We start from the raw sequence: 18,311 nt of genomic DNA, 5'->3' as shown, positions 1-18,311 counted from the left end.
TTTGAAAGTGACCTGGTGGGACTTTGGATCCTTTGATACTGAAACACCAGTTTTTTTTCATAATGACAGAGATAGATATATGGAGAACGGATGGGTATATTATATAAATTTTTTTGGGAGTGTCTGATGTGTGATGTCCAGAAAGTGTTTGGAGTATAATGGGCTTGCTAGGCATGCCGCATTTCAATTTATAGACAGGGTTAATTCTCTAAACATTGGCATCTGTTTTAGAGGGAATTGAAAAATGATTAATTAGTCCTAGAATAATCAATTGTAAAGATCACAACATTTCCTTACTATTTGATTGCATATATTGATTGCATATGGATTTATTTGAACAGGTCAATCTATAGTCTTGTTTTCAGGTTGGATGTAAACCCAAAATCTTGCATGGTTTTCTCACTATTCATTTCTATAAGAGAAATGATGGAATAAGAATAAAGGAAGAAAAAGAGCACATTATTCCGTACCTTCTTTACAGATGCAGGAGCCATCGATTGGTAAGCAGGACGCCTGGTTGTGGCAGTGGCAGGTGGAAGTGCAGTTAGTACCATATAGTCCCGGTGGGCAGGTTTGGGAACAGTCATCTCCCTGAAAAACACACACAGAGTTGTTGAACTACACACTAAATATAGATATATACAAATAAATAAAGTACATTATATTAATTGTACAATATTACACCTTCACCTTCATGACGCCCCAAATTGCGCGACACCCACCTTAGCAAACACCTAGCAATGCCTTGGCAACCATCCAGAACACCTGAGAAATGGATAAAAATGTGCAAAACCACCCAAAGGATTTCAACGACTACATAGATAGCAATGCTTGGCAACCACTAACACCATACCATCATAACAGTGAGTTTTGCTCAGGCAGGCATACATTTCTTTCAGAAAAGGTAAGATTCTAGTTATTAGAATTATTCTGTACTTATGTAACTTAACATTGTAACATGAGCAATGTGTTGTGAAGTGTGACTCTAAATCCCATCTGAGGATTCCGTAAAACTTCCAACAGGAAATTTTCTGCAAAACATTCTCAAAAAAAAGGCAGCATATGAGTATAAGGCAACATCGAGTAGAAAGGTAGAGAGCACATTTGCACAGCAGAAAACCTGAAGTCCGTGTGTAGCTTGTGTCCTTGTTGCTATCACACAGAGCTCAGTGCTAAAGGGCCGCTTTCCCCAGCTGCATTAATGAGCTGACAGCCCCTGGCCCTTGGCACCTCCATCCATCCCCCAGAAAACCATTGCTGATGACTGACAGACACTGTGTTTTTAAACCCTGTTCCCCAGCCAAACAACACCAGCACAATCTCTGTGCTTTACCAGGCTCAGCAGGGGAGTCGCCTGTAACCCAGCGTCGGTCATCACCGGTGTCTTCTTGCCTCATCCCTGGCTCTGACTGACAGCTGACAAAATGATTTAGACTCCCAATTAGTAGGGTAATGGCAGTGTGCCGTGCGCCTCCTGCCTCCGTCTCCCCGGTGCCGGGGATTGAGCAGCAAAGGACCCGCTCTCTCATTATCATCTGCAACTAGGTCTAAGAGGAAGGCAAGATAAGATATGCCACAGGACGTCATGGGGACAAAGAGGGACTGACTCTCACTTTCTCTATATATGTTTTGTTTCTCTCCTTTCTTTCAATCAGTCATAATTTATCTCGCTCGCTCACTTTGATACAATCATCTCCAATATTGTCTCTTACTCCCACTCTTTTCTTTCTTGTATGCTTTCTCCTTTTTTCATTTTCTCTCTCCCACATTCCCCCATTGTATTCCATATTTCAGATATTCTACCTCTCCATCTGCTTCGCTCGTCCATCCACTCCCCACATGAAAAGCTTACATCTGTGGATTAATTTTTCATCAATCTACGTGCAGTTATCTTTGTTCCGTTCAAAAGTGACAGCAAGCAGGCTGCTAACAATGGCAGTTCTGTTCAGCGGAAAAAGACTTAAAACTATCGGTGCAAGCAGCCGAATATGGGGCGAGAAAGTTAGTTTGTTCGACTTTTCAGCAGACCTGCAATTTACTGGTGAATGGGTTGGAGGTAAAAGAGTCTCTGGCTCACAAATGACCACAGGGATTTATTGAGACCCATGAATGCTCCAGATTACACTGACACAGGCCTGAGAGCACTCATTCAACTGGGTGACTAAACTCCTCTAAAAGCAGGCTTAAGCAGGACATACTGTATGCATATCTATTAGCATAGATCAGTAGTACATACAAAGAGCTAGAAACGTCTTCAAACTTTGATTGGTACATTTTCATATTCAGTGGGGTCCAAAAGTCTGGGATTCAATTTATTATATGATAAAAAAATAATCATTTTTAGGATATATAAATATACATACTTACGCAGATACTTTTTGACGCAGATAAGATATGCCACAGGACGTCATGGGCACCAAGAGGGATAGACACTCGCTCTCGCTCTCTATATATAGGTTTTGTTTCTCCCCTCTCTTTCAATCAGTCATCATTTATCTCGCTAGCTCACTTTATTAAAATCATTTTCAACTTATGCAGATACTTTTTGAACAAGTCTCAAATCATGCTGGATAACAACATGACAAAATATAAAAGAATATAATATAACATAATATAATAGTTACATTTTATGTTTGTTTTTGATCTGTTTCTCTGTTTGGTTCATGTTTAAATTTCCTTGTTATTCTCTAGTCATTTAATTGGTTCAGTTCTCCTTCCTCTCCCTGTTTGTTTCTATGGTTTCTAATTGATTGTGTTAGTTCAGTTCAGGTGTGTCATTAATTATCTCATCAGCTCTGTTTGCCCTCATATATTTAAGCCCTCAGTTTCTGTCTGTTCTTTGTTTTACGTCAGTGCGTTTGTAGTATATTTCTCTCTTTGTTAATACTTCTGTTTATTGTTTGGTTTATTATATTAAAAGTCTCCTTGAATATATCTCTTTTGTTTGCGCTTTAGAACTGCAGCCACCACTCCGTGACTATAATATAATATAAAATAAATTAGACAAAAAGCTAAACAGCAAAAGTTTCACTAGAGGTCATTCATACAATATCTATTTTTTTTAGCATCTATTATTTTAAGCATTAAAATTCCTACCATTGCATCTATGCATTCAAGTGAAGTGTCATGAACGTGGCATGTGTGCTTTCATCATAGTACTATCAGAACATTTCTTCCCTCGTTTACCCACCTGCATTCTCTCCAGTACCAGCAGGACAAGCATATATGTTCCTTTCCCACCCCTATAAATAACATTCTCTCAGAACTCTATGAATGAGAGTTTTGGTGGCCCTTACCTCTCTTATTCTCAACCAGACTGCAGTCAAATTGTTGACCTTTGCTGTTCTATAGGTCCAAATGGAACAGCTGGCCTGGAAATGGAGTATTGTTTCCCAATTCCATAGCATCTCGGTCAGACGCCTTGGCCAAAGCTCCTCGAGCAATGTTTAATAGAAATGGCAGCAGGCGCTTCAAATCTAACACAAAGAGCAGGTGGTGAAAATGAAGATACAGTCTGTGCCTCCGCCTGCTAGTTCAAATCGCTGTAGTAGCTCTGCCACAGGACACAGCAACAGGCCAAGGCAGGAGTTGGCTAGAGCCTCTGGTACTGAGTTTTTCTTAATTATCCCCGCCATTCCAGTCTTTACCTGCAGCACTGTCTGTATTTTATCTGCTTTGCAACATTTTCATTATTTCTGAATGCAGCAAGGGTGAAATCAGTTCAGTGGGGACTATACTTGAAACTGTAGCTTTCCATGCTATATGCTACTTAAAACATAAAGTGAAGTTACCTACAAAAAATGTAGTTACCTACAATGCAAGCTAAAAAAAAAAGTAGCTATGGCTACCAGAGGTCTTTAGGATTTTTTTTGTAATGTTTTTGAAAGTCTCTTATGCTCACTAAGGCTGCATTTACAGTAAAGCAATTATATTGTGAAATAGTATTACAATTAAAAAATAAACATACTTCAAGGTAATTTTAAGTATAATTAACGTAAAGTTCAAGTATATTTTAAGTATACTTTATGTAGTAAGTATACTAATATCAATGTACTCGTAGTATACTTGTAAGTGTACTATTTCAATACTTCCAGGGACTAAACTGGACAATTTTTTAGACCAATTTATACTAAATTGGACCATTTTTGACAATACTTTAATTGTAACAATAGTAAACTGAGGACACAACTAGTTTACAACTACATTTTAAGTTTCTACTGCAACTATACTATAAGTGAAGATTTTTTTTAGTTTATGAAAGTTCAATTTGAAGTGTACTCTCAGTAAACAACTAGTTTAGTAGTTTTATACTGCAAGTATACTTGTAAGTTTTCTTTAAGTGAACTTAACATTATGTATTATTTTTGCACTTTAAGTATTTAGGTATTAATTTTTATACTTGAAATATACATTGCACTGTACTTTAAGTAGATTTGAAGAAAATTCCTACATACACTACCAATGGGCCATAGACAAATTCACATACCCAGAATTCTTCTTTATAAATAAATATTTTCAAACAAAGTAATTTTATAAGAGTATGTAAAAAACGAATAGCACACTTGAATAAACTTATAAGTTTACTATAAAGAATACTATGAAACATTCAGTAATGAAATGAGCCATCCATCTATTTTAACATCTCTGTAAAATAAATTCAGATCACTCACATGATCATGTCTGTCTATCTGTTTTTTCTCATGCTCTTTCAAAACATTTAGATATTTATGTCATATAAAATCTTGTCTAGAAATCCCACTCTATTTTGGAGTCCATGTATCTTACGCTTCTTTCTGAGTTTGACAAGGTTTTTGTGTTAAGTGTAACCCTACTGATTAGTAAGACACGAGCATTGTGAAAGTAGCATTACTAAACTTAGAGACTCTCACCTTTTTCCCAGCCTCCCAGCAGGAGGTGATGTGTTAATGTTTGTGTGTGTGTGTGAGTGAGAGAGAGAGACCACTATAGAGATGTTTTTTCAAAGCAATAAACTGTATTCGCTGACACTTCTGCTTTAAGTATGAAGGCACAAAAACTTTTCAAAGAAAGATCAAGGAAAGTGCTGACTAGAAATGTTCTCTGAGAGGTGCTTCCAATTTTCACTTAAAATCCACAATCATAAACCTTTATTATGTAATTATGAATTTTCCACCTTCATATGTCATATCTATGGCCCTATTTAGACTTGGTATATCACAAGTGGTGAGCCAAGACACATTGGTGTTTACACCTGCGTCTTATGTGTATCCTGTGACCAATTGTGATCTGATTTTGACGAGAGGGTCACTGATTTTTTGGAATCTCATTGGAGGGGCTTTACTGAGATTAATTAATCATATTATATATACAAAAATATATCTGTTTTACAAAAAGAATCAGATCAGACAGGTATTTTCATTTGAAGCTATATGTAATCAACAATTAAAATCCTTTTATTTAGTGCAGTGGTTGATTGACAGGTTGGTAGGCGGTCTATAGCCATTAAGACATATTGGTGTTTACTCTACTAATGAGGGGTTTGAGTGATGTTAATGTCAGATGTATAGGAATGGAAATTGAAAAAAGACCATCCTTTAATTCAAAACATTAGCAGCTGTAATCGTCAATGCTCAGCAGTCAATTTCAGGTGACAATATTTCAGCATGGCAAGATCTACAAGTGTTTAATGACTGTAGACAATGATAAATGATAAACATGGACTCACTGTGTAGCCTGGGGCACAGATACAGGCCCCAGTGAGACCGTGGCAGTCTGCTCCATTAGCACACTGGCAGGGCACACTACATCCTTCTCCATAGTAACCCGGGGGACAGGTCTCATTGCAGTATAGACCCGTCCATCCTGCTGTACACGAGCATTCACCTGTCAGGGGGTGGCAGCTGAAAAAGAGAAAGACAGATAGACATTTAGGTACAAATATGCCTAAAGATACGCTGTGTATACGGCATCTAAACAGAAACACTTTGGTTTCCACAACAAGGGAGCCAAATCTGAAAACTAAAACCATGAGTTCATCCATCCTTGTGTCTGGGAGCTCCACTCAGATAAATGGGATGTCCTTTCTCTCCTTCATGTAGTAATGAGCCCCAGTGTCTCAGGGCTTAATCTACCCATACCAGGCATTAACATTGCATTAGCCAGGAACGAGGCTAAGAAATAATGAATGAAGCACAGGTCGCGATAAAGAGCAAGTGCTATGCTACTGTTGAAAGGTGTTCAAATTTTTACTTGCAAGTCAAATGAAGTCAAATGGACTCAAATGGAGCTCTTTACTCACCCATGGCTTCAGAGGTTAACTCGAGAGGAGTTGGCTGGAAAAGTGATGAGTGTAGGACTGAAGGTTCTGTTTAACCGTTGGAGACTCAAGAAAGATGTATTGTTTGTGTGAAATAACTTTGCTGAATTGTCATGTTAAGGGATAGTTCATGCAAAAATAAAAATTCCGTCATCATTTACTCACCCTCACGTTGTTCCAAACCTGTATGAGTTTCTTTCTTCTGTTGAACACAATAGAAATTATTTTAAAGAATGTTGGTAACCAGGCAGTTGACGGTAGCCATTGACTTCCATAGTAGGAAAAAAATAGTATGGAAGTTAATGACTACCGTCAACTGTCTGGTTACCAACATTCTTTAAAATATCTTCTTTTGTGTTCAACAGAAGAAACAAACTCATACAGATTGAGTAAATGAGTGTGAGTAAATTAAATGAGAATTTTAATTTTTGGGTGAACTATTCCTTTAAGTGTTGTTAAGTGTGAGTTTGCTGTTTAGCTGTTTAGTTTAAGTGTCCCCTGAGCCATACTTGTGCATTGTATACATAGACGAGCTTTTTTAAAATGGCATAGAAGAAATGCAAAAATGCGCCACTGACAAATGATATGGAAACAAAACAAAAATTGTTATTTTCAAGAAAATTAAGGGAATTGTAGGAATGCACCAATACTAAACTAATTAATTTTCTGTATAATTCGAGCCGAAAATAAATAAAATAAATAAAATAAATTTTAAATTTTTATTTTAATTTATTTAAATACTAGAAATATTTTCAGGCATCACAACATCATAACATACAAAATGAAAATGGATATTTATTTTGAGATTGGCTGAAGATTACATTTAATAGAGTTATCAAATTATTCTATTTTAAAACATTAACTTTAAGTAAGCATTAGATTATGGTAAAGGTAATCTAAATGTAAAAATGGGGCATGCAAAATAAACTTCCCATATTGGCTTTACCAATAAAAAAATAAAAAAATCAGCTGATAACCATTATGGTACAAATATGCATCCCTAGTCCATTATTTCTTGTAAGTTCAGCAGTTGTCATTCAACTGCAGTCTGTTGACGTGAGGTGGTGTGTCTCACCTTAGTGTGTTAGTGGAGTTACAGGGGCAGTATTTGTCACAGATGAGACCGTATAGGCCTGGTGGACAGAACCTGTCCTGGCAGTGAGGCCCTTTGAATCCTGTATCACACAAACACGCTCCGTTGATGTGGTAACACTTGGCCCCATTCTGACAGTCACAGTGGAGGGCGCACTGGGGTCCGTAGGTGCCGACCGGACACTCTTCCTGGCACCTGGGAACATTTCCGACACTTTACAGAGGGAAGAAAAGCCCAATGTTTTGTACACATTATTCGTTACTCAGAGCAGCTCTGGAAGAAAAAGGAGCCCATCAGAATAACACAAGCAGAATTAGTAGACTACAAAGTTATTCTAATCTAAGGGTCAAGGGTCAATGCTCTGGGCATCTTCTTTGGTACCTCAAGTTCATCAGCCCCTTGGCTTCGCCTATGGGGCAACAGGAAACTAAAACTGCAGTCATTAATTACCGTGAATACAATTAGACCGGGGCTCATTTTCTCTGTTGAATAGCAAAGTGACTTAAGGAACAACGACTTCCACAAGATCTTCAATATACAATCCTGGCAGAACATCAATCTTGAGTGTCCAAAGAAGCCATTAGGAGACAGATAAATAGCTCAATTAAATTATAAAACGGACTAGGTATGTTTCATGTTGAAATTACACCAGCGTCGTTTGCATCAGAAGAGACGGGTGTGAGAAGGGGGAAGGGAGGAGGGGGTACTAACGCAATCTGAGATTATTCCTGCTGGGCTAATTCACCTGTCACAGACCAAATGAATGAGGGCAATTTTGTTAAATATTGGAGGATAAGAACTGTCTGTCCTAAAAGTGTTTTCATTCTGCAGACAATCACTTTAGTGCGCTAATAAACCCTAAGCTGCTGAAGAAGACACAGTGAAATAAAGGCACTGAGCTATTTCAATTGGATCCTAATAAAACTCCATTACTGGTAATTAATGGGCAGAAACTTAACAGACCAGTGCGGATCTTGGAGTGGGATCAGAGGGCATAGGGAATATAAACACAGAGCAGTAAAAAAACAAAAAAAACAATTAATAAATTATTAAGACCCAAATTGTGCATGTTAGGAAACTAACAACTTTTGTGGGAGTTTTTTTTTTTAAAGACAGAGGAATAATAACAGAAATAAGATCAGAACTGATTTTCACTAATTGGGTATCTGTTTTACCTGTGGCCACTGTATCCAGCCATACACTGGCACTGTCCTGTGATGTGGTCACACAGTCCTCTATTGCGGCATGAGCATTCCTTGCTGCAATTGATCCCATATTTGCCGAGTGGGCATGGCTGGGCGCACACAGACCCCTGTCGAGTAAGAGAGCAGAGAAAATTCACATTTGAGAATCAGATCAAGTCCATTCAGAATGACCACTGAAGATGGACTAATTTAAAGGAACGGTTCACTTACAATAAAAAAACTACAATTCTGACATAATTTACTCCCCCACTTCAAACCCATATGACTTTCTTTCTTTCAAAGAGAAATGCCTTAGTCATTATTATTCACTTATTTTTCACAATGTTCCCCTTTTCAAGAAAAATAATCATAATGATATCTATGTTGGCGTCCACACCAACACAAGATAATGTTCTGTTTATTATAAGCACACTGCAGTTTTGTCATTTGCGGGTTTAAATGCTTGAGCTCTTTAAAGTCGGTGGGTTCTGACTGGCTGTCAATTTTTTATTGTTCATCAGCTGAAAAACAAAGTTATCTTAAAGTTATTCAAACAAAATTGTTCATATGTGTCATTCATGTTGTAGTTGTGTGGCCTTTGATATTCTAAGAGGATTAGAACAATTATTAAAACTTTATAGTTATAGTAGGGTATTTTTTGGGTGTCAATTTGGAGCTTGAAAGCACATTCACTTTTATTTTATGAAACGAGTAGCCAATACTTCTTTAAACTTGAAATAACAAACATACAAAATAACATTTCTTGAGTCATTCAGATTAGGAATACACGAGGGAATAAATGATTTTGACACACAGTATATAGAATCATCCATAAAGATAAACAAACATACATAAAATCATGCAAAGATAGACATGTATAGAATTATAGAAAAACACAGTATGAAAGAGGCCACATTCAATATATCTGTAGCTACTTATGTCAGTTTAAGCTGAAAGTTTTGCATGATCACTTACAACCTCTTATCTGATCCAGTCTATGCTACTGTACCTTTAAGACCGTTAAAGGTACAGACCGAGGTTCCTTACATCATTGAATAGACACTGATATGTATACAGTATGCTACTGTACTCACAGTTCTGATGTTAATGTCTAAATGAAAAATTTTTGCAGTTTAGTTTCAATAAACGCTTTAAATGAACTGCTTTGTGAATATTAGAGTATGTCTACATACTGTAGCGCATTAAACTCTTTTCAGAAGAGAAAGAAAACTTGTGTTTTTGATGTGTCCTCTTTACGAATTTACGATGATGCAAAAAGAGCAATAATGAGACTCAGCAAACTTCACACAATTTGCTTCTTAAATAATAACTTCGGCCGCTCTGCGATACTCAGATTAGTGTCATTTCTTTCCCTTTTAGGATTGTGCAAGTATCTACATTCAGATTCTCCTCCACCCCTTCTTCATTTACCTTTTATACTCTTTCACCTTCCCTCCATTCTCTTATCCCTGCCTTTCTCCTAATTACTCCCTCTTCTCCTTTCTTACTTGCTTTTAAGTGTGACTCACCTCTTCGGTCGTTTCAGTATCTTGCCCTTTTATTCTCCTTCACTCGCTGCCCCTCATTCCTTAGCATCTGTCTCCTCATCTTTATTCCCCTCTGTTTCTTTTCTATCTTATATTCTCTCTGTCACTTTCTCTTTGTCCCTCACTTCTCCAGCCTTTTGGTCTCTTTGAGTGCAGCATCTTACCGTCCATCCAGCAGGGCAGGAGCATTCTCCAGTGATGTGATGGCAGGTTCCTCCGTTTTGACAGGGGCAACGCTGCTCGCACTGTGGGCCGTGACTTCCAGAGGGACAGCGCTCTCCACAGCTGCCGAACCACAAGAGCAAAAACTTGAATCTCATGCAGCCATTGCAAAGGATTGCAACATAAAACACAAGAATGTTCAAAGACTTTAGAACAAATACTTAAAAAAAAAAAAAAAAAAACATTTTTTTTAAGTACTCTCACAAGTACTTCACAGCATTTCCACTATGCTAACAATGAATATAGATGAAGAATAAGTACATCGAATGTAGATCAGTATGGGAGACTGGGGCTAGTTGTCACATGGGGTAACTAGAAGGTTTTGGGTTAAAAATCTCTTTCTTTGTTGGTTTCTAGCACCTAGTTCAAATTGTATCCTCCAAACGGCAATATTTGTTAACATTTTTCGAAAGAATTTAGGGTAAATAGGTGAACTAGCCACCGTATTACACATTCTAGCAAAGGGTTTGTTATTATTTTGACATATTTTATGTTCTCATATTTTTTGTTATAATTTTAAACATTTTATCAATTACAATTTCTGTCGCTCCAAAACAATTGATATTTAAAGAATATTAAAAAATGATATGTTTTTTAAATAATTCTAATTATAAAAAAAAATTATACACTTTTGTTCAGAAGTTTGGGGTCGGTAAGATTTTATGTTTTTGAAAGTAGTCTCTTAATATGCTCAGTAAAGCTGAATTTATTTGATCAAAATGATATTAAAAACAGTAATATTGTGCAATAATAACATTTAACATTTATTAACATTTAATTTATTTCTGTGATGGCAAAGCTGAATTTCAATTGGCCATTACTCCAGTCTTCAGTGACAGAAATTCTCCTTCAGAAATTATTCTAATATCATTATTTGGTGCTCAAGATAAAATTCTTATTATTATAAATTTCGAAAACAATTGTGCTGCTTAATATTTTTATTGAAACTGAAAACATTGTGCGGCGAGCAGGACGAGGTCTCGGGTGTGCCCCCCGGCCTGCGAGGAGCGATGGGGGTATGTGGCGAGCAGGACGAGGCCGAGGGCTGTGGGAGAACGGCCCGAGGCCGGTGCCGTGATTACAGATGAGCGACAACAGTGGAGATCGAGAGAGGCCATGCCTGGATTTTATTTGATGTTTTGTTTAATTATGTGTGTCTTTACTTTCGTTTTTGTATTGGTTTTATTTTGTTATTAAATTATTTGATTGTTCGCCGGTTCCTGCCTCCTTCTTCCCACAACATCTAACCTTGTTACACATTGTTTTTAAGATTCTATGATGAAGAGAATGTTAATAAAAACAGCAATTACATTTTTTTGGGAACATTAGAAGTGTCTTTACTGTCACTTTTGATCATTTGCTGAATAAAAGTATACATTTCTTAAATAAAAACGAAAATCTTATTGACCTCAAACTTACACAACAATGTACATCACATGTCTGTAACATCACATATAATGTAAAAAAAAAATGTTTTACAGGAAAACTGCAATAGCACAAACCAACATTGGGTAATAAAGTATGTACTTTGGAAGTCAGAGTTAACAATACACTGCAATCAGTAATAGCCACAGATAAGAGAAATACCTTTTCTAATTTTGCCATATTTCATTAAATGTTTTGCACCATAACTGTTTTACTGTTTATTTACCTGAAAAACTGACTATTTTATGACAGGTTCCCATTGTGACAACACAAAAGGTCATAAAATGTTATTGCGTGTTTCCTTGGCAGTGATGGAGGAAAGGTTGAATAGCTATTTTGCAGTCAAGAGGTGTGGGCCTATACAGAAATTGACTTTCAAAAATAAACCTACCATTTTCACTGACCTACCAGTTACCACTTGACCTGGTCTCCTCTTAATAAAGAATATATTTCAGGAAAGACATATCAACCTTCATATCTCTATATTGACAACCTGTTTTATCTCTGATACTCACATGGGGCCCATATAGCCTGGAGCACATATGCATTCCCCTGTCTCGTGGTGGCAGGTGGCACCGTTGAGGCATTGACATTGCAGCTGGCAGCCCTTGCCATAGTAGCCAGGCTCACATTGATCCTCACATCGCCAGCCTTGGTAGCCGTCTGTGCAGACACAGGCTCCTGTGATGGGGTTACACAGTGCCCCATTCTTGCACTGACAGCGGTTGCTGCAGTGGGGCCCCCAGTGGCCACTTTCACAACCTGATACACAAAGAAGAAAGGATGCTTTTTTACACCAGCCAACTAAATTGCAACCATACTCCAGTCAGAGTTAAGGGTGGAAACTCTCGCTGATCAGTATAACTCAGTTGTATTAAATTCTGAGCAACAGGTTGTGAACTGGTGAACTGTAATCCTGGAATTAGCAATACACAAGATTTGTGAAGTCATAGAATTTTATTACAGAACATATGCTGAAGTATACAGGTTTGTACAGTGTTTTGTCAATACAAGTGAATCCCACTGTGAGTGGGGATTAGCTGAAGCATAGATTATTTACATCCCCTCATATATTCTCTTTAAATTATCAACGAGCTAATGCAAACGCTATCAATAAAATGGGTGAAATTGCAAAGAGCTAATCTTCCAAAAGCACCTAAAGTGACCCAGAGATGCTATAAAAGACTGACTCAGTCATTCTGGTGTTAGGCATTAGCTAGCATAAATAGGGCAAAACCCACCATAGACATAGGTTTTGTACATTCTTGCATAAATGTTACTGCATGCATTTTGGAGATGTTTTATGTGATTCTGAGAGGTCTTGTGGTTTTCCTCACCTCAAAATCAGTGCTAACTGCTAACTTTCTGCATATATTTCCATTTCTGATATACTGTACACTACTGTTCAAAAGTTTGACGTCATTAAGATTTGTTTTTGAAAGATATTAATAATTTTAATCAGCAATGACATATTAAAAGTGACAGTAAAAACATTTACAATGTTTCAAAAGATTTCTATTTCAAATGCTATTATTTTGAACTCTCTATTCATGCATCATAGTTTCCACAAAAGTATTAAGCAGCACAACAGTTTTCAACATTAATAATAAAAAGAAATGTTTCTTGATCATCAAATCAGTTATTAGAATTAGAATGATTTCTGAAGGATAATGTGACACTGAAGACTGGAGGAATGAATGCTGAAAATACAACCATTCATTCCATCACAGACATAAATTACATTTGAAAAGAAATTAAAATAGAACAGCTATTTGAAATTACAATAACATTTCACATTATTCGTTTTTTGCTGTATTTTTAATCAAATAACTGCAGCCTTAGTGAGCATCAAAGACTTCTTTCAAAAACATAATTTCAAAAACTCACTGATCCCAAACTTTTTGAATGGTAAAGTACATGTATGTCATTAAGATGATGGGTTCATTCAATTGTTTCAAGCATACAGTCCTTTTAACCTCACAAACCAGTCCATATTTAACTACTAAGCTACCAGGTATTTATCTAAGCTCAGAAAGCTGTTTTGAAAGTGGATAAAGCCCTAATGAAGACTGTGTGTTGTTGGACACCAGCATTCGTTGTCTGTGCTAGACAAACATGAGGTGGATGATAAGCACTTAGAGAAGACAGCTTGGCACAGAGGGGGGTCATGGAACATCCTGCTGCTGTGGCGCATCTTTCCCCGGAGGTGCGACGTAGGCCGTATTAAGTAGCTCACAGAGGGCAGGAGGCACGTTATTGATTTGAGTAAATCCGCTATGGATGAGTACTCCTGTCGACTGAGCTCTCACACCACACAAATGACCAGGGCACATTAAAGGCAGGAAACCTGCAGGAGGTCAGCGAAAATGGATGAGCCGCTCATCGTCTGCTCCGCTCACAGTCAATCAGCACTCATCATGCTCCTCTCTTTTCTCCCACGCTGATGAGAGAAAAAGAGCAGAAAAACACAAGACATCCACTGTTTGCCTATCTCACCGGCCCCCGGACCTCGTCAACTCCCCATCAGCCCCAAAGTGAGCGCTTCACTTTCAAAGAAGCATCATACTGGGACGCAAACAGTTTCCCTCCCATTCAACACGGCAAATCCACTCCGCGTTGGCTCAGAGTCCGCCCGGCCTCTTCATCAGCAGCCATTCTGAATCATTGCGGAGGAGGACAAATAAAGTGGAAATCTAGACATAGCTTAATTTGCTGAAGTCTTTTTCTCTGGTGCTCAGAAGCAGCACAAAATGTTGCCATTGAAGACTCAAAGCCTCTTTTCCCCCACAGCGAGACGCCTCAGCACATTTCCTCCTGAAGCCCATTATCCCGGCCCGTCTCTTCTGCGTTTAGTTTCAGACTTGCCGCAGACATTCTCTCACGGTGGGCATTCTGACAGCATTTAGCCATGATTAAAGAGTCAGAGATCATTTGGTGCCACGGGCAAGGATGTAAAACACACAGTGTTATTCCTATTTCTCTGTGTTTAAAGTATCTTGACTATCTGAAATAAAGCTTCCATAAGTATGAGTCTAATCAGAGAAGAGATGAGTAAAGAGTGGATGAGGCCCCCTTTGGGGCAATGGATCTTGTGTGTGGGCAGAGATTCAATGTTATAAGAACACCAAAAGGCCGACCTGTAACACAGCCCCTATTAAAAGTGCTCAGGATTGCACAAACAGGCTAATCAAAGCTTGTGTTTGGGGAGACAACCCATGCTCTTCTTAGTAAAAACAAACTTGCACTTAAAGGCATCAGGACTGAGTTGTGAGCGTGCATTTGTGTACTGTACTTTGATAAGCAGAAAAATGTAATGGCCTGATCTGATCAGATGGTTGGGAAAGATCTCAGAGCAGCGCCATGCACAATCCTGTGAGAATACGTAATGCTGCTACTTGAAGTTCTCCCATAAGCGTGGCGAGCTTTATTACAAAACAAGTAAAATCCTTTCAGCTAAAGGCCTGATTCAAAAATTATTAAGGCTGACAAGAAAAATACTGTGTGTGTTTTGGTGCTACGTTCTGCCTAGAGCTGTGTGCATAGCTAAATAAACATGAACGTCACAAAAGGCTAATTAGGGAGACTTCCAAAGTCTAAACTGTTGTATTTTCAATGAAGACTAAATATCTCACTCCTGTGGAATCTGGAAGCCCTGCTTACGCTGTCTTTTTTTAATAAGAATAAATTTCTTGTCTGAGGATAGCCTTGAGGGTAGCAGACATACATTTTGTACAACAGTGCTTCGTATCTCTTCCTGTCTCTCATCAAACTGTCAAATAAAGGCAAAATTCTCCAAAAACATGACAAATAAAAATATTAAATGTATTTATTTATTTATATATATATTTTAATTAATTGTTTTAAGCCATGTCAGAATAGCTATTTTTATGGAAAAAATCGGGATGTCTCTCCACACACTGTCAAATAAAAGGCAAAATTACCACCCAAAAATTAAACTTTAAAAATAAAAAAGTATCTGTTTAGAAATTGTATTTTATTTACTATTTGGTCATTTTCTGCCACATAAAGACTATATTTTCATAGTCATAATCATGGTAATATCATGATATTTACCTCAGCACAGACGAACGGCTTCTGCACGCAAAAAGAAAAATCCGGCATGAAGACGCAGCGTAATGCAGCAACCTGTTGCATTTCCTGAAGGATCTTATATCTGTTACATATGTGTGTTTCTTTTCTACGTGCATTTCCCAAAAATTCACTTCACACAAATATGCAACCACGGAAATGCTTGAGTCGCTGTCTGTTCATGAAGTGCTGGAAATGTCAATCACTCATCATCACTGTAACCTCATTACATCCAATAAAAAATTCCTAATTATACTTATTTAGTTATTTACCTAAAGTGTGGATTCAGAGATAACTTAGAAAACATGAGGTAAGTGCAGGGCCTTTGACAGAGCAGAGGTGGACTGTATGTGGTTAGCGATCCATTCTCTTATCTGTCGCCTTCTCCAGCTCTTTAAGGCTGTATTCATAAAAGCTGAGGATTTTGTCTCGCACACTTCCTCCGGTTAAGCACTTACTAGAAGCTAGTGTGAAGATATGTAGAGTTGCTGCATGCGACTCTATATCTCATTTGTTGCCTGGATCAGCTTATTATGTAGGACTTAGTACTATGGACTGAGAAAACACTGATCTAGGATATTGGCTGTCCTATTAAAGTCCCCATAGCATCAACATCTGATGCAGCGTTGGGTTCCCTCGAAACCCAGCTCCCTGAGAAGGGAACGAGACTTAACCCTAAGACGCTCTTTATCCTTATCACATGCATGAGTCAAGTATGGCATGTACAACATTTTGTATATACCACTTTGTGCCAAGTTTTAAATCAATATATCAATCTTTTGCCAACCTGCCATTTACCCTTATATCATCCAACAGATGGAACGTAGCCATCTAGATGTTTGTAACAGGGCCAAGAGTTTGTGAATCAGATGCACTGTACAAGAGTGTGATTACACTGTATCTATCACAGCACACAATGCCTCTAGGGCCAATTACTACTTTCTTGCACCCAGTCCAGCCCATTCTACTGCTTTAATTAAAGCTCCACCGGTGGAGGAGAAGACTCAGTCAACTCCTCTCACCCAAGTTTTAGCGTTTGTGGTTAATGACTGGAGGAAGTGCATCCAGACAATTAAATTTCCAGATAAATGAAGATCCCAAACCTTGGCAGCTGAACTCCTCTGTTTGGGTTCATCTCTGCTATGCCATGATGAATACAGAATGGGAGTTTGTCTCTACATGACAGAGTGTCTTAATTACTGTGAGTCAATGTCATAGCTCTGTGTGCTACGTGACTCAAGTCCGACTCCATGCCTGATGATGGTTAGAGTGAGACATGTTTTGTGCCAGTTGAGTTTGTTCTTCAGAGCACAGGTTATACAGAAACCTTATTAAGCCACAGAAAGTTAACACAGTGTGCCGCTTCAAAGAAGGGAAGATTTTGTGCATTACATCAAGAATTCAGTTACGATTTGCACTCAAAATTCTAAATCTTATGTTATTTTATTTAACGTAGAAAAACCAAAAAGTTTCGTCTCTCAGTCCTTCTTCAGTGTCTCAGAGCCGAAGAGAGAGCATTTGTGTTTTCCCTACATGTGTTAAATAAGATAACAAAAGATCCTGAATTTTGAACGTAGTTGGTAGGAAAACTGATGCGTGTCTGTATATTAGATAGGGCTGGGTATTGACACAAATTTCACAATTCGATTCGATTTCGATTCACAAGCTTGCAATTCGATTCGATTTCGATTACGATTCGATTCAATATTGATTATTTTGGATATCAGGTACAATACATGGCAAATTTTCTCAAGGAAAACAAATCTCTTAACCAATGCTGTAAACTATGGGAGTCAGTTGTATCATTAAAATTGTTTCATTAGCCTACTATAGCCTAATATTAAAGGTAAAGGTTTACTGATTTGTATACAAACAATTACACTTTTATTTATTTTTCTAATAATAAAGTTAAATGAAATATAAATATTTAAATGGTGGCTGTCATAAAAACTTGCCAGATTTATTCAAACATGCATTAAATATTTAAAAACATAAAATAATTAGAAAATAATATAAAATGTATATGTAATATGGTGCATATATTTATCAAAATGCTCCTCTCTAGAGTTAATTTTTCTAGCTGACTAACGAGTTCATGGTCACTGGATATGGTTTTTCTGAGGTAAATGTGACATTACATTACATTGTTTACAAGCTGTTTCACTGACGTCTTTCCTCGGTTGAAACAATGATTGAGCGATTCCATGTGACAACAAGGATTTCGATAAGTTATACTCTATCTTTTAACACACTTTCAGATGCTCATTCATGTTTATTTCACGCTGTAACTGGTAATATTAAGGCGGAAGAGAAGATTATGTGTGCTCGGCGCTGCTGCTTCTCTTGAGCTGCGCCAGAGCGATCTCACGCCACAGCGCCAAAACGGTATTTATGTTTTTGAATTTCGTAAGAAAATGGACGTACTTTGAAATTTGAGGCTTTGTTTCATATCAATA

At 37.6% G+C, this 18,311-nt stretch overlaps 1 protein-coding gene across 2 annotated transcripts in view; it reads right to left on the bottom strand.

Moving 5' to 3' along the window:
• megf11 (multiple EGF-like-domains 11) overlaps window positions 1-18,311 on the bottom strand; it is a 130,118-nt gene that overhangs the window by 31,876 nt on the left and 79,931 nt on the right. For both annotated transcript variants that reach the window (XM_077193319.1, XM_077193320.1), the window contains exons 7-12: window positions 12,282-12,528; window positions 10,284-10,404; window positions 8,564-8,700; window positions 7,371-7,583; window positions 5,705-5,879; window positions 471-591 (exon numbers count right to left, since the gene is read on the bottom strand). In XM_077193319.1, coding sequence (XP_077049434.1) covers window positions 471-591; window positions 5,705-5,879; window positions 7,371-7,583; window positions 8,564-8,700; window positions 10,284-10,404; window positions 12,282-12,528 — 1,014 coding nt within the window. The remainder of the gene's footprint in view (window positions 1-470; window positions 592-5,704; window positions 5,880-7,370; window positions 7,584-8,563; window positions 8,701-10,283; window positions 10,405-12,281; window positions 12,529-18,311) is intronic.

This window comes from Siphateles boraxobius, unplaced genomic scaffold (genome assembly GCF_051911475.1).
Source record: "Siphateles boraxobius isolate OS27281-9 unplaced genomic scaffold, OSU_SipBor_1 31, whole genome shotgun sequence".
Lineage (NCBI taxonomy): Eukaryota > Metazoa > Chordata > Actinopteri > Cypriniformes > Leuciscidae > Siphateles > Siphateles boraxobius.
This window is presented reverse-complemented; position numbering and strand designations above follow the sequence as displayed.